Source organism: Schistocerca piceifrons, chromosome 1 (assembly GCF_021461385.2).
Source record: "Schistocerca piceifrons isolate TAMUIC-IGC-003096 chromosome 1, iqSchPice1.1, whole genome shotgun sequence".
In the NCBI taxonomy this organism is placed as follows: Eukaryota; Metazoa; Arthropoda; class Insecta; order Orthoptera; family Acrididae; genus Schistocerca; species Schistocerca piceifrons.
Window position 1 is genome coordinate 220471319 of NC_060138.1, and position 13663 is coordinate 220484981.

General features: G+C 45.3%; 1 protein-coding gene across 1 annotated transcript in view; it reads right to left on the reverse strand.

Annotated features, from left to right (window-relative positions):
- Positions 1 to 2061: 2061 nt before the first annotated feature.
- Positions 2062 to 13663, reverse strand: part of LOC124802662 (androgen receptor-like) — a 68836-nt gene continuing 57234 nt past the window's right edge. Inside the window, exons 2-4 of the mRNA XM_047263612.1 lie at positions 11851 to 12155; positions 11602 to 11713; positions 2062 to 2178 (exon numbers count right to left, since the gene is read on the reverse strand). Of these exons, the coding sequence (XP_047119568.1) occupies positions 2062 to 2178; positions 11602 to 11713; positions 11851 to 12155 (534 nt within the window). The remainder of the gene's footprint in view (positions 2179 to 11601; positions 11714 to 11850; positions 12156 to 13663) is intronic.

Below are 13663 nucleotides of genomic sequence, written 5' to 3' on the forward strand. Positions count from 1 at the left end.
ACGAGTTTTCCATTGATGGAAACCGTGCTGGAGCTCTTCCTCTGTGATTTCCTTGAAGAAGTGTGCATGAACGGACTAAAATCTAGTCCCTTTTAATGCAACCTCGACCTTGGGGAATAGATGAAAGTCATATGATGCAGGTCAGGCGAAAGAGGTGAGTGGTCTAACATTGGACTCGAAGACTCTTCATAGGCAATGCGATACGAGCTGGTGCGTTGTCTGAATGCGAAACACATCACGTGTTGTTCAACTATAAGGGGCATTTTCCTTCTTATTTTTCACTAATCTGAGCAGTAGCATTAAATGGTTCAAATGGCTCTGAGCACTATGGGACTTAACATCTGAGGTCATTAGTCCCCTAGAACTTAGAACTACTTAAACCTAACAAACCTAAGGACATCACACACATCCATGCCCGAGGCAGGACTCTAACCTGCGACCGCAGCGGTGGGGCGGTTCCAGACTGTAGCGCCTAGAACCGCTCGGCCACTCCGTCCTGCAATAGCTTTAAAGAAGCAATGTTGATTAATAATATAATCTTCAGCTATCCAGCGAAGACACGTAATTCTGTGAATATCGAAAAAAAAAATCATCTCTTTGAATCTCGATTGGCTACTTCGAGCTTTTTTCGCTCTTGGTGAAGTTGAGTCCTTCCAACACGAGCATTGGCCGTTAGTTTCAGGATCATAAGAGAAAAAGTAAGATTCATCACAGGTTACCACTCATTCCAAGAAATTATGATCATTGTCAATGGTATTCGAAGAGTCTGTACAAATATTGTCAAGAGGTTCTTTTTGCTCGACGACGAGAATTTTCGGCACCGCTTTCCTACACACCTTTCTCGTGTTAAATTGGTGATGTAAAATTTTCCTTACGCTTTCTTTGTCAATTCTTACAGTTTAAGCAATCGATCGAATACTATGCCGACGGTCACATCGAATTACATTATCAACTTCTTCGATATTTTCATCCGCTTTTGATGCTGAAGGGCATCTCGGGCGTGAGTCATCCTCAGAGATTTCTCAGTTATCTTTGAAACGTTAAAATCTAATAAACTCGAGTACGTGATAAAAAGTCTCTGTAATACACTTCTCTAGTTCAGTGGAAGTTTTTATAAGTTTATGTGAAACTTCACGACAATGCGTTGCTCTATAATTACACTTTTCACTTTTCTGGCAAAACAACAATCAATTGAATACATAAACGACGGTCATATCAACCAGATTATCTACTGTTTTGATATTTTCACCCGTTTCTGATTTTTAACTGCGTTCCGGGCGTGAGTCACCTTCAACGTCTTCTCCGTCATCTTGTAAACGCTTTAACGACTCAAAAATTCGTGTACGTGATAAACAGTCTTCGCAGTCCACTTCTTTTAATAACAAGCCAACCAGTGTGGCCGAGCGGTTCTAGGCGCTTCACTCTGGAACCGCGCGACCGCTATGGTCGCAGGTTCGAATCCTGCCTCGGGCATGGATGTGTGTGATGTCCTTAGGTTAGTTAGGTTTAAGTGGTTCTAAGTTCTAGGGGACTGATGACCTCAGATGTTAAGTCACATAGTGCTCAGAGCCATTTGAACCTTTTTTTTTAATAACAGATACGACCGAATAGCACTTCCCAAGCTACACGTGAAACTTCCCGACAGTGCATTGCTCCATTATTACACTTATCATTTTTCCGGGAAAAGGAAGTAACAGGTCTCACACAAACGAACGCAACGGCCACGATGATTTTGCCTACAGACACCAGAGATGCTTCATTCAACTGAGAAGGCTTCGCACTTCACAGTTACTGATCGTTCATCTTTGGTGCACGTGTACTTACTCTATGGACAGCATCAGTAATGTTATCTTATAGCCACAACTCGTATAAATCACAAAATGACGTAAATCATGTGTATAAGATTAACATGAAACGTTTGTGGCGGGATGTACGTGTCATTGTATCTGCTGCAGCTGTTCCCTATCGGTTAGCGTCAACGGGGTGCGCAATATTAGGAGTGTCGCCGGGTAGCAATGAATGCGGTGTAATGAGAGGCCCCTGCCAGCCCAGAGTTGATCCTCAAAACAGGCCGTGGCCCGGCCCGCCGCCGCCCCCGCCGCCCCCGCTACCGCCGCCGCCCCCACAGACAGAGCGGAGAGGACTGTTTTGCGCAGCTATCACTGCGGCCGTCAGCCCCTGTCAGGGGCGCGCATTGTCCGCCGCCTGTTATTCGCTCCCGCGCTGTTTATACGTCCGCTGATAACTCCGTTTGAAATTCGCCGAATAAATAAGCGATTGTTATTTGCTGTCGATGTTTGCGCCGGCCAATTGTGCCCCTGCATTAACGTCCTTTTGTGGCGCTGCGCCTAATCGGGACTTTGAAGGGTTTGTCAATCGGCTGCCGGCAGAATCTCGCGGGCCATTTGCCCGAATGGTTGCACGGCTGCAGGTAGTCAGTTGCTGTGCGGAACGGAGCCAGGGGCCGGCGGCGGATGATGTCAATTGCTAGCGGGCCAGGTAGTTTACTCTCCGCCACAGTGAATAAGTGCCGAAGTGGAATGGTTGGCCGTTGCGGAAGCTTATACAATACCGCAGCGCAATCCCAGTGTGTACTTACTTCTGTTCCTCAGCAATCTGTATTGGTTTTGTGAAATGAGGACCGTAGGTTTGCAACTACGTGCTGTTGAGAAAGTATGGCTTACAGTGAAGAGGTCGGTGCTGCAGCCCTTTAGTCTCTTCTCCACCTCAAAACCTCTCACCTAGTTACTTCATTACTGTTCTTGGCACACTGCTGCTACTGAGCGATAATCTCGTCACAAAGTAATGCTAAATGAAGTCTACCGTACTCTGAAGTTAGTGGTCTAACCTCCGGAGTGAGATAGTGTAGGTTAATACACTCAAGAGCCAAAGAAACTGGTACACCTGCCTAACATTGTGTAGAGTTCCTGCGAACACGCAGAAATGCCGCAACATGACGGCGCATGGACTCGACTAATGTCTGTAGTGCTGGAAGGAACTGACACTATAAATGAGTTGTCCATAAATTCGTAGCAGTGCGAGGGGTTAGAGATCTCTTCTGAACAGCACGTTGCAAGCCATCCCCCATATGCTTAATAATGTTGTTCTCTGGGGGCCAGGGGAGTGTTTAAACTCAGAAGAGTATTCCTGGAGCAAATCTGTAGAAATTCTGGACGTGCGGGGTGTCGTATTGACCTGCTAGAATTGTCGAAGTCCGTCGGAATGCACTATGGATATGAATGGATCCTAGTGATCAGACAGGACGAGTACGTATGTGTCACCTGTCACAGCCGTACCTAGACATATCAAGGTCCTATATCACTCCAACTGGTCATGCCCCACACCATTACAGAGCCTCCACCAGCTTGAACAGTCCCCTGTGTGAATGCAGGGTCCAGGGATTCATGAGGTTGCCCTCATACCCGTACATGTCCATCCGCTCGATACAATTTGGAACGACACTCGTCCGACCAGGCAACACGTTTCCCGTCATCAACAGTCCAATGTCGGTGGTGGTCCCAGGCGAGGCGTAAAGCTTTGTGTCGTGCAGTCATCAAGGATACATGGGTGGGCCTTCGGCTCCGCAAGCCTATTTCGATGATGTTTCGTTGAATTGTTCACACGATGACACTCGCTGATGGGCCAGCAGTGAAATCTACAGCAATTCGCGGAAGCGTTGCACTTCTGTCACGTTGAACGATTCTCTTCAGACGTCGTTGATCCCATTCTTGCAGGATCTTTTTTCTGTCGCATGATATCGGAGATCTGGTGTTTTACCGGATTCGTGATATTAGCGGTACACTCGTGGAATGGTCGCACGGGAAAATCATCACTTAATCGCTACCTCGGAAATGCTGTGTCCCATCGCTCGTGCGGCGACTATGACAGCACGTTCGGGCTCACTTAAATCTTGATAATCTGCCATTGTAGCAGCAGTAATCGATCTAATAACTGCGCCAGGCACGTGTTGTCTTATATAGGCATTACCGACCGCAGCGGCGTCTTCTGCCTGTTTACATATCACTGTATTTGAATACTCATGCCCATTGAAGTTTCTTTGGCGCTTCACTGTATAACATATTACAATCCACGATAGTCATAGTGACTGTCTAGAATTGTCAATACCAAGACACTGAAATGAAAGGCAAGCGGAATGATAAACATAATTGATTGATCAATTTTTACAGCATAACACGTGTTTACTTACTAGCGTTAAAACTACTAAAATGGAAAACTGAATGAAAAATTCAACAATAAAAGTCTATTACAGATTCACGCGACAGTTTTCGCAACTTGTAAGTTGCACCTTGTGGTGTATGTTTTGCTATATCTCATGGTATCGGCAGTCCCTCAGCAGAGCACGAGTAGTGCGCTTATCTTCCGAGTTGTCTGTTTTAATACAATTGCCTTAACCGTCTTAATACACAGACTTCAGGCACCATACATGTCCCGGCAACACAATGGACACCTCGTAGCTTGTGTTATCTTTCGCTACGATTGCTATTAAGTCGGTGACAAACACAAATAAGCGTGTTGGCTTCCGGATACAATATTTTCCTGGATAACATTTACGAGGGGCATCGTCTGTTGCTTGACGTAGACCCACAGAAATGTGTTTTAATCGGTAAAGGTGAAAACATTTCTGATTTTAACACAAACGGGACATTCATCATTGATGATGGTTTGTGTCAATGAAAGAATGCCGAGAACTTTGCCTAGCCATGCCAACTGTTACTCTGCGGCGTTCCATAATAATTCCCTATACAATATGACATACACTATAAGATGCAACTTAAAAGTTTCGAAGCCGATATCTTAGTCTCTAATCGACTTAAATAAACACATCTACGGCGGAATATTGGACTTCCCATTCAGTATTACGTTTTAATAGTTTTAACACCTCTGTGGAAACACCTTTTACACTGTATGAATTGGTCCGTCAATTATGTATGATTACTTCAGCTGTGGCTGCCGTAGTTTTAAAAAAAATATTTGCAGTGAAACCAAAATTAAATAAAATAAGATAATAATTCCCCACATTAACATACCATTCTACATATATATATAACTTAACCAGACCAGAGTCGAATACGAGAAGAAGGTAAATTAAGAGTGAACGTTCCATCGACAACGAGTTAATCACACGCGGAACACAGCCTTGGCTAGCACAAGAACTGGGAGGAAAACTGGCTGTTTTCTTAATGAAGGCGTCATTCCAGACCCCACCATAATCGTTTAGGGAAACAGAGGCAAACATAAAACTGATGCCCAGAGAGAGAATTTAAAGTTCCTTGCGAATGCGAGTCCACAGCTAGGACAAACGTGGAAACGTAGGTATGTATTCCGATCCATTTACCCAACGATCAGCGTCACACACCGTCTTCACAGAAGTACAACGAAGCCGTCTTTATTCGAAATTTTTTCCGCAGTTTGTTCAGAGATATGACCAGGCTTACGTAAACTGCATGTATCCTTCTCGCATGTGTCAATGTCGCAGCCCTAAGTGATCACGCCCCAGGGGGCGTGAAACGGGAAGTTTGAAAAAGCATAAAAACCCGTTACTGCTTCGGATCACTTCGAAATTTCGTCGAATGGTTTTGAAAGGTTCCAAATGGTTCCTCCCTGAAAAACAGAGCAAAAATTGCGGTCACACTGCACCCCAAAGTGTGAGATCATGTTCAATATGGTTTCCAGGCCACGTTGTCCTATCATAATTTGTAGGTGTTTAATACTGAGTTTTCTGAGTATTGCATATATTTAAGTTTTTTGTAAATCACACGATTTTTGAGAATTTTACTCTTGTTTTTGTCCCATAACAATGCATTGACCAGTAATAGAAAGTTCTCATTCTTAAAATCTAAGCCCAGGACTGAGGAACATCATGGTAACCTATGGGAAGTAGGTTCCGACCCACGGTGTTGCTCGGCAATTTTTTCACAGAAACAAGTCACTACCGATAGGAAAGAAGCGGCGTATAACGAAAACAGTCATGGGATGGACGAAGGATTAGTCCCCGAATCTTTGGATTTCTAACTGACACGTTCAGTGGACTGCTTTGAAGTACAAACATGAAGTTTTGAAAACAGTCACCTAGTCAATGAATGCTACCACGTAATTAACACATATTACACTTCTTAAATCCTAACTAGTTGTCGCGTCTCTGTCGTAAGTTAAGTGTTTCAACCTTCGCCAAAAATAAATGTCACTAACAAAAGGTAAATATCTTGTGCGTTACTTATTGTGTAAAGAAATTAACATTTGAATTAATGAATTGCATAAGAGTAATTTTTAAAAAGTAAATTACGTTATTGAACATAAGCACGAAAGTAAACAAAAGAATATTTCAGAATTAACGTAATTACTCTGTGTAATGATTTACTTTTCATGCGTTTTGGTATAAGAACCCGTCTGTTGATGGCGAATTATAGCCACAGTTAGTTTCGAAATAGCTTGCAAAGTATTATTTTTTTCTGAAAATGACAGCCCCAAAGTTACCTTGTTTTGTTACAGCTTCATTACTATCAGTTTTGGGTGCACGGCTCCATTCTCGCTAAAATCAGGCACGCTGTAGTCAGTTCGCTCATTTTGACGATGAGCCCTTGAGAAAGACAGTGTGGCCCGTAAGCAAGTATCCAACGAAGAAATGTATGTTATATGTGTTATTAAAAGTTTTATTTGGAGGAGATCTGAATGACATTGTTGTATCGGCCAAACAATGTTTTAATAAAATTTCAGGTGTGTATGTGAGGTAATCGTATATAGCAGCTGCGGACCCACACACGAAACCTACCTAAAAATAACGGAGCATTCCAGGAAATAAGCAAAGCGTTTGCATTAAGACTAGTCCACAAATCCCAGACTGGTTCAAGTTTCAGCTAGGACTGAGACTCCCGTCTTCATTATATGTCACGTGCGTATGGCAGCACGTCTTAAGGTACTTGGATGACTGACTACAGAAAAGACCGTGGATTGGGAAACAGACAGTGGGTCGACCAAGGCACTTTAGGCTGAGACCACAACGGCATCGAGAACGATCGCCAGACATCCTTGCCAGAGGTGTTTGATGACATCGGCCAACCTCATGGTGACAGTGTGCCCGATCTTCTTCTTCAGATTTTGCCACGATCAGAGACGTGAGACTCTGTTCTATAAGGATTAGACTCTGTTATAGCCTATATCTGTTTTGAAAAGAACGTGGTGAGTACTGTACACTCTGTCCTCAATTACTAGAATAACCAGGTAAGTTTTACGAAAATATGAGATGACGAGAGAAATATTCCGTTACGTATTCTAGATGACTCTGCACAACTTCAGATAAGTTCAGCAAAATAGGTGCATGTCAGTTAACCTTCAAAGACTGCCATTCAATGCACGTGTAAAATATAAAGTTCACGATACGATGCCCTGAATACCTACAGCACTGAAACGTGGAAAAACATACACCACATTTGCAAACCGCTTCATACGAGGGTGGTTTGAAAGGTTCATTAAGTAAAAAGGAACAAAAAGTACCTTTTTCGTAAACAGCTCACCACACTTCTCGCCATAGTCTCCTCTGAGGGATATACGCTTCATCCAATATTTTCTTCCCATGGGAAAGATGGGTTATGTCGAACTGCGAAATACTCGTTGACAGTAACTATCACTTCCTCATTTGACGACATTTCTCCCCAGCAAGGACGAAGTCGCTTGGGACTACATCTGGTGAATAGGGTGGATGAAGAACCAATTGAAAGCCCGGTTCATGCATTTTCTCCATTGTTATCGCTGATATGTGGTATGAGGTATTATCCTACTGAAAGAGCACATTTTGCATGCCAACCTTGCTCTGTTTTTAGCCAACACAAGTTCTAGACAATCCAGAAATGAAGCATGATAAAGGCCAGTTATGGTCCTGCCCGTTTTGAAGTAATCTATGAGGATTGTTCATAGGAATCCCAGAAGACAGTCGCCGTTGCCTTACCAGCTGACAAAATGGTCTTTTCCTTCTTCAGTGCACTGTCAGCAGCCTTTGTCCGTTATTTTGACTGAAGTATTGAATCTGATGAGTAATGATGGATTCAGCATCAACAGTCACAAAGTATCTTGCAGATTGCGATTAAACATTACCAGATATTACGTTGAAATGTTGTGCCGAATGAGCTTTTGGTCGATTGTGAGCAATCGCGGAACCAATTTCGCACACGGCTTCTTCATAGCCAATTCTCCGTGTAGGATTTTACGCACTCATTCAGTTCAGATCTATATCATGGCTTGCTTGTCAGTGGTTTCCTTGGTGGTGACATCAGTTCGACGGCTGGAGCGCGGTTCGTCTTCGGCGCTTGTCCGACCACGGTTGTATTCGTTAACCTAAAAGTTAATGATCTTCAATGATGGTACAGAGTCCACGTGAACTTCATCCAACTCTGTTTTGATTTGTGCGGGAGTCCAACGCTTCAAACGAAAAGGTTTAATAAGAGCATGAAACTCGGTTTTCTCCATTTTCAATCGCAGTCGAAAACACTGACCAATTCAGACGGCTGTCAACACTGAACTGTACTCCGTATACTGTTGAACTTCTTTATACGATCCTTGTAATAATCAACCATGAAGGCACAATGAAAATGTTCCATTCCTTCGTGGAAATTTTCCAGACTTACAAAAACCTTTCGGCATAGCAGAATCACCACCCAACTGGCATAAAAAAAATACCAGTAAATAGCAATAATAATTCGTAGACAGCTAATGCCAACTTACCATAACTCAAAAAAGATCCATAACAGTAACTTTAAAAATAAGGTAAGCCACACTACTCACTTGAAGAAATTACTTTTCGAGGTTGTAATTTACGCCAAAAATATCCGATAAGATGTTTGCCCACTTGGGAGTTTTAATAAATATGCGATTCAGGCTCGTAGATTCCGAGCAATATCACAATTGTGGTATTCTTCGTCCTCAGGATACCACGAACTCATAAACATTAAGTTTGAAGATTAAGTTTGATTAAAGATTAAGTTTGATAAAGATTGTCACTTGCTAACAGGCCACATTTCCAGTGTGAGAATGCGGCAGACTCGACCGAAGAAAACAGACTGATTTAAATTTTACCGCCTGGCGTCCGAAATCTGTACTTCCGGGCGATGGTATCAGCTACATCGGTCGTCGACGGAGTTAACGAGTTGGTTAACGTTTACGTGGCGCTCTACAAGTTTTATGACGTCACATCCTCCTATTTCTCGCCAAAAAGCCATCTCGTTACGAGACACACAAGATAACTTTTGCAATATTTCGGCAACGTGCAATGTAAATTACATCCAGCACGAAACAAGAATGCTCCCTACATCACAAGAAGAAAGTAAAACGACATAATTTATTTGTCGTGTTCAGTAGATGCCCATACTTGGCGTGTTTTATGTTGTACGTTACATTCTATGAATATATGCTGTTATAGGCACCCGCGCAATGAATGTCTCGAGAACGAATCATTATGGGTACGATTTGCCGTAATAAAGTAACGGGAAACGTCATATTGGTCGTCAAAGAATTTTCGTATTTTGTTACTTTCGCGTTATAACTCGCGTTTTACCAGAGTTAGCCATTTTAAGGCATCAGCTCATTAAGATTCATGAAAAAGCATCGTACTTTTTTTTAGGATTTTCTGCAGTTAAATGTCAATAGCTCATCGGCGATTAAGGCCTTTAGCAGATTGTAGCTTCTGTAAGATTTGATGTTACGTGAATATAAGTGCGCTGTCTGTCAAGAGTGAGCTGCTTCGATTTGGTGAACCTTCATAAGCTGGTGTCCTTCTTGAGTGGACATGTACTATCGGCCGGTGCGATCGAGCGGTTCTAGGCACTTGAGAGTGGAAACGCGCGACCGCTACGGTCGCAGGTTCGAATCCTGCCTCGGGCATGGATGTGTGTGACGTCCTTAGGTTAGTTAGGTTTAAGTAGTTCTAAGTTCTAGGAGACTGATGACCTCAGTTAATAAGTCCCATAGTGCTCAGAGCCATTTGAACCATTGGGACATGTATTTTTAATTTTTCTGTTATTACTCGTCCACGGATACTGAAGCTTACCACAGACAGAGGAATATGACTAGTATATGGTCAGGAAAGGAGACACGCATTTTAATTTAATTCTATATTTTTGTATTCCCGTGAACAAATTGCATGGCTTGCGAGCCAGATAGAGCCGGAAACTGCCGCTGGAGAGCACCGAGACTGCAAAGCCACGTTAACCAGCTCATGGCGAGTGCCGACGGGACTATGTATCGTGGCCATGCGTTTTCGTGAACAAACTGTACGGTCTGCGAGCCAAAGAAAGCCGATAACTGCCGCCGGAGAGCACTGAGAGCGCATAATCATGTGACCCAGCTCTTATCGTGTGCCGACGACACTGTCTCTCGTGATCATGCGTAGCCTATCTCTGTGCACGTCAACCTTAGCTGTCTGGTTCCGTTTGTCGACGGCTTTAGTGCACTGTCCTCGCCAAGATGAAGAGCGTGCAGACCAGAACCCACTGGCCAGCTCAGAGCTAGCGGACAATAACCAGGGGCCTCTTTCTGCCCTCGCGAGGGAGAAGGCGGGCCGCTCGCCTTCCGCCGGCCGTATTTCCACTGATTCCGAAGCGTTCGGACTGAGGCCGTTGACAGTGCCCGTTATCGCCAAAATGAATAGCCTCGCTTCTTTTCCTTCCTTTCGTCATCATTTTTAAACTCGGTCCCAGTGGCAACGGCAGTGCACTAGTCCGCGGGCCTTATCCACACCTCTCTCCCCCTCGCCCCCCTTTTTCCCCACCCTGTCGCCACCTATCATCTTTTCTTTCTCCGCTCCCGCCTTTTATTTTTTTCCCACCCTCTCCGTCACCGCCATCCATTCCGTTAAAAACGTTAGAATGTAGTTTATCTACAGCTTCGTAAATAATAAATTGAAATTACTTTTTCTCGGCGCGTATGCGAAAACAGCCGGCGTCGTAGGGGTGGGCCTGCTACAGGACTAAGGGTTCCGCACAGAAGAATGAGGAGGGAAGTCTGCGGGGAGATGCCCGCTCGCCGGCCGACCGTAAGTTATGTATTTTTATTCCAGAGCTCTCTGCCGACACTGTCTGCGCCTGATATTCTCACACTCTCTCTCCCCTCTCCCCGTCCCCAACCTCTCTCTCTAGTTCTCTTTCGCTGTCCCTTTCCCGTTCACTCGGACGCAAACACCCCGATACAGGGGTGGGAGAAAGCGCCAGCAAGCACACATACAGAGCTCTTACGCGCGCCTGGCGTATGGCGTTGCATTTTCGCCCCGTGTGTGTGCGTGAGAGTGGGAAGAAGCTGAACAGACGTGTACCGGCGTAGGTCGCCAGATACACATTAACACCGCTTTGCTTCCCCCCCGCGCGGTCCGTTCTCAAAATTCGGAATGATTTGTGCCAGTACGGCAGGCCTCCAGAGCTCACGGATGAGGAAGGGGTAAGGGGTGAGAGGAGGGCTGAGGGAGGGGTAGGGGAAGTGGAGGGAGGGAGTAGCGACAGGAGTCGCGCGCGCATGTATGGGCAGGGAGCTGTATTAGGAGCGGCGAAGCTGGCAACGGCGGCGGCCGCGGAGCAAAACGCTCTCCGCCGTCCACCTCACCCTCTTGCTGTTCCCAGGCTCACCCTCCGCCCCTCCTCCGGGGCTGTCTGCTTCTCTCCTCCGCGCCACCGGAGCGTCCTGCTTCACCGGGAAAGTGCAATTTACAGATAAACTGCGAGCAGCAATGATTTACGTCTGAAAGCTTGATAAACTCATATTCCCTGCTTGAGTGAGTAATATCTGCATAAAACCTTGAATAGGATTACAAATGTTCATAAATTGTGTGTGCCATAATTCAGTCAAGCAAGCGAGAGCGCGGCGGCGGCGGCGGCGGCGGCGGCGCTGGGAGGAGTTAGGGACGGGACACGAATCGTGCGGGGGCGGGCGGGGGCGGGCGGGGGCGGCGGCGGCGGCCGGCGATGCTTTACGATGTCAGACAGATAGGTGGCCTGATGTATGGCGGCCCGCGCCCGTCCGTCTCGGGGGCCGGACAGCGCCGGGACGCCCCCGCCGGCGGCGGCCTTTGTTTCCCGCCTCCTGGAAGCGGAACGTCCACCACACCTCCAACCCCGCGCTCGCCGTTTCAGTTCACGTGAGCCGACGCAGCGCTTGGGCTGGAAACAATTGCGTGCCAAGAAAGCCGTCTCCGTCGTTGAAACTACAAAAATTAATAACTTCTCGTGGTGGCTACATTGGTCATCCCTGACAAAACCGAGTATAATGACTCTTCTGGAGACTAGAAATCTACTCTGTAGGAATCAGCATCGGTTTCGAAAAAGACGATCGTGTGAAACCCAGCTCGCGCTACTCGTCCACGAGACTCAGAGGGCCATAGACAGGGGTTCCCAGGTTGTTGTTGTTGTGGTCTTCAGTCCTGAGACTGGCTTGATGCAGCTCTCCATGCTACTCTATCCTGTGCAAACTTCTTCATCTCCCAGTACCTACTGCAGTCTACATCCTTCTGAATCTGGTTAGTGTATTCATCTCTTGGCCTCCCTCTACCATTTTTACCCTCCACGCTGCCCTCCAACACTAAATTGGTGATCCCTCGATGTCTCAGAACATGTCTTATCAACCGATCCCCCCTCCTAGTCAAGTTGAGCCACAAGCTCCTCTTCTCCCCAATTCTATTCAATACTTCCTCATTAGTTATGTGATCTACCCATCTAATCTTCAGCCAGGTAGATACCGTGTGTCTTGACTTCCGCAAGGCGTTCGATACAGTTCTCCACAGTCGTTTAATGAACAAAGTAAGAGAATATAGACTATAAGACCAATTGTGTGATTGGATTGAAGAGTTCCTAGATAACAAAACGCAGCATGTCACTCTCAATGGAGAGAAGTCTTCCGAAGTAAGAGTGATTTCAAGTGTGCCGCAGGGGAGTATCGTGGGACCGTAGCTATTCACAGTATATATAAATGACCTTGTGTATAACATCGGAAGCTCACTGAGGCTTTAGCCAAGCGGTCTAAGGCGCTGCAGTCATGGACTGTGCGGCTGGTCCCGGCGGAGGTTCGAGTCCTCCCTCGGGCATGGGTATGTGTGTTTGTTTGTCCTTAGGATAATTTAGGTTAAGTAGTGTGTAAGTTTAGGGACTGATGACCTTAGCAGTTAAATCCCATAAGATTTCACACACTTTTTTTTTCACTGAGGCTTTTTCCGGATGATGCTGTAGTATATCGAGAGGTTGTAACAATGGAAAATTGTACTGAAATGCTGGAGGATCTGCAAAGAATTGACGCATGGTGCAGGGAATGGCAATTAAATCTCAATGTAGACAAGAGTAATGTGCTGCAAATAGATAGAAAGAAAGATCCTTTATCATTTAGCTACAATATAGTAGGTCAGCAGCTGGAAGCAGTTAATTCCATAAATTATCTGGGAGTACGCATTAGGAGTGATTTAAAATGGAATGACCATATAAAAATTAATCGTCGGTTAAGCAGGTGCCAGACAGATCCATTGGATGAATCCTAAGGAAATGCAGTCCGAAAACAAAGGAAGTAGGTTACAGTACACTTATTCGCCACTGCTTGAATACTGCTCACCGGTGTGGGATCCGTACCAGATAGGGTTGATAGAAGAGATAGAGAAGATCCAACGGAGAGCAGCGCGCTTCGT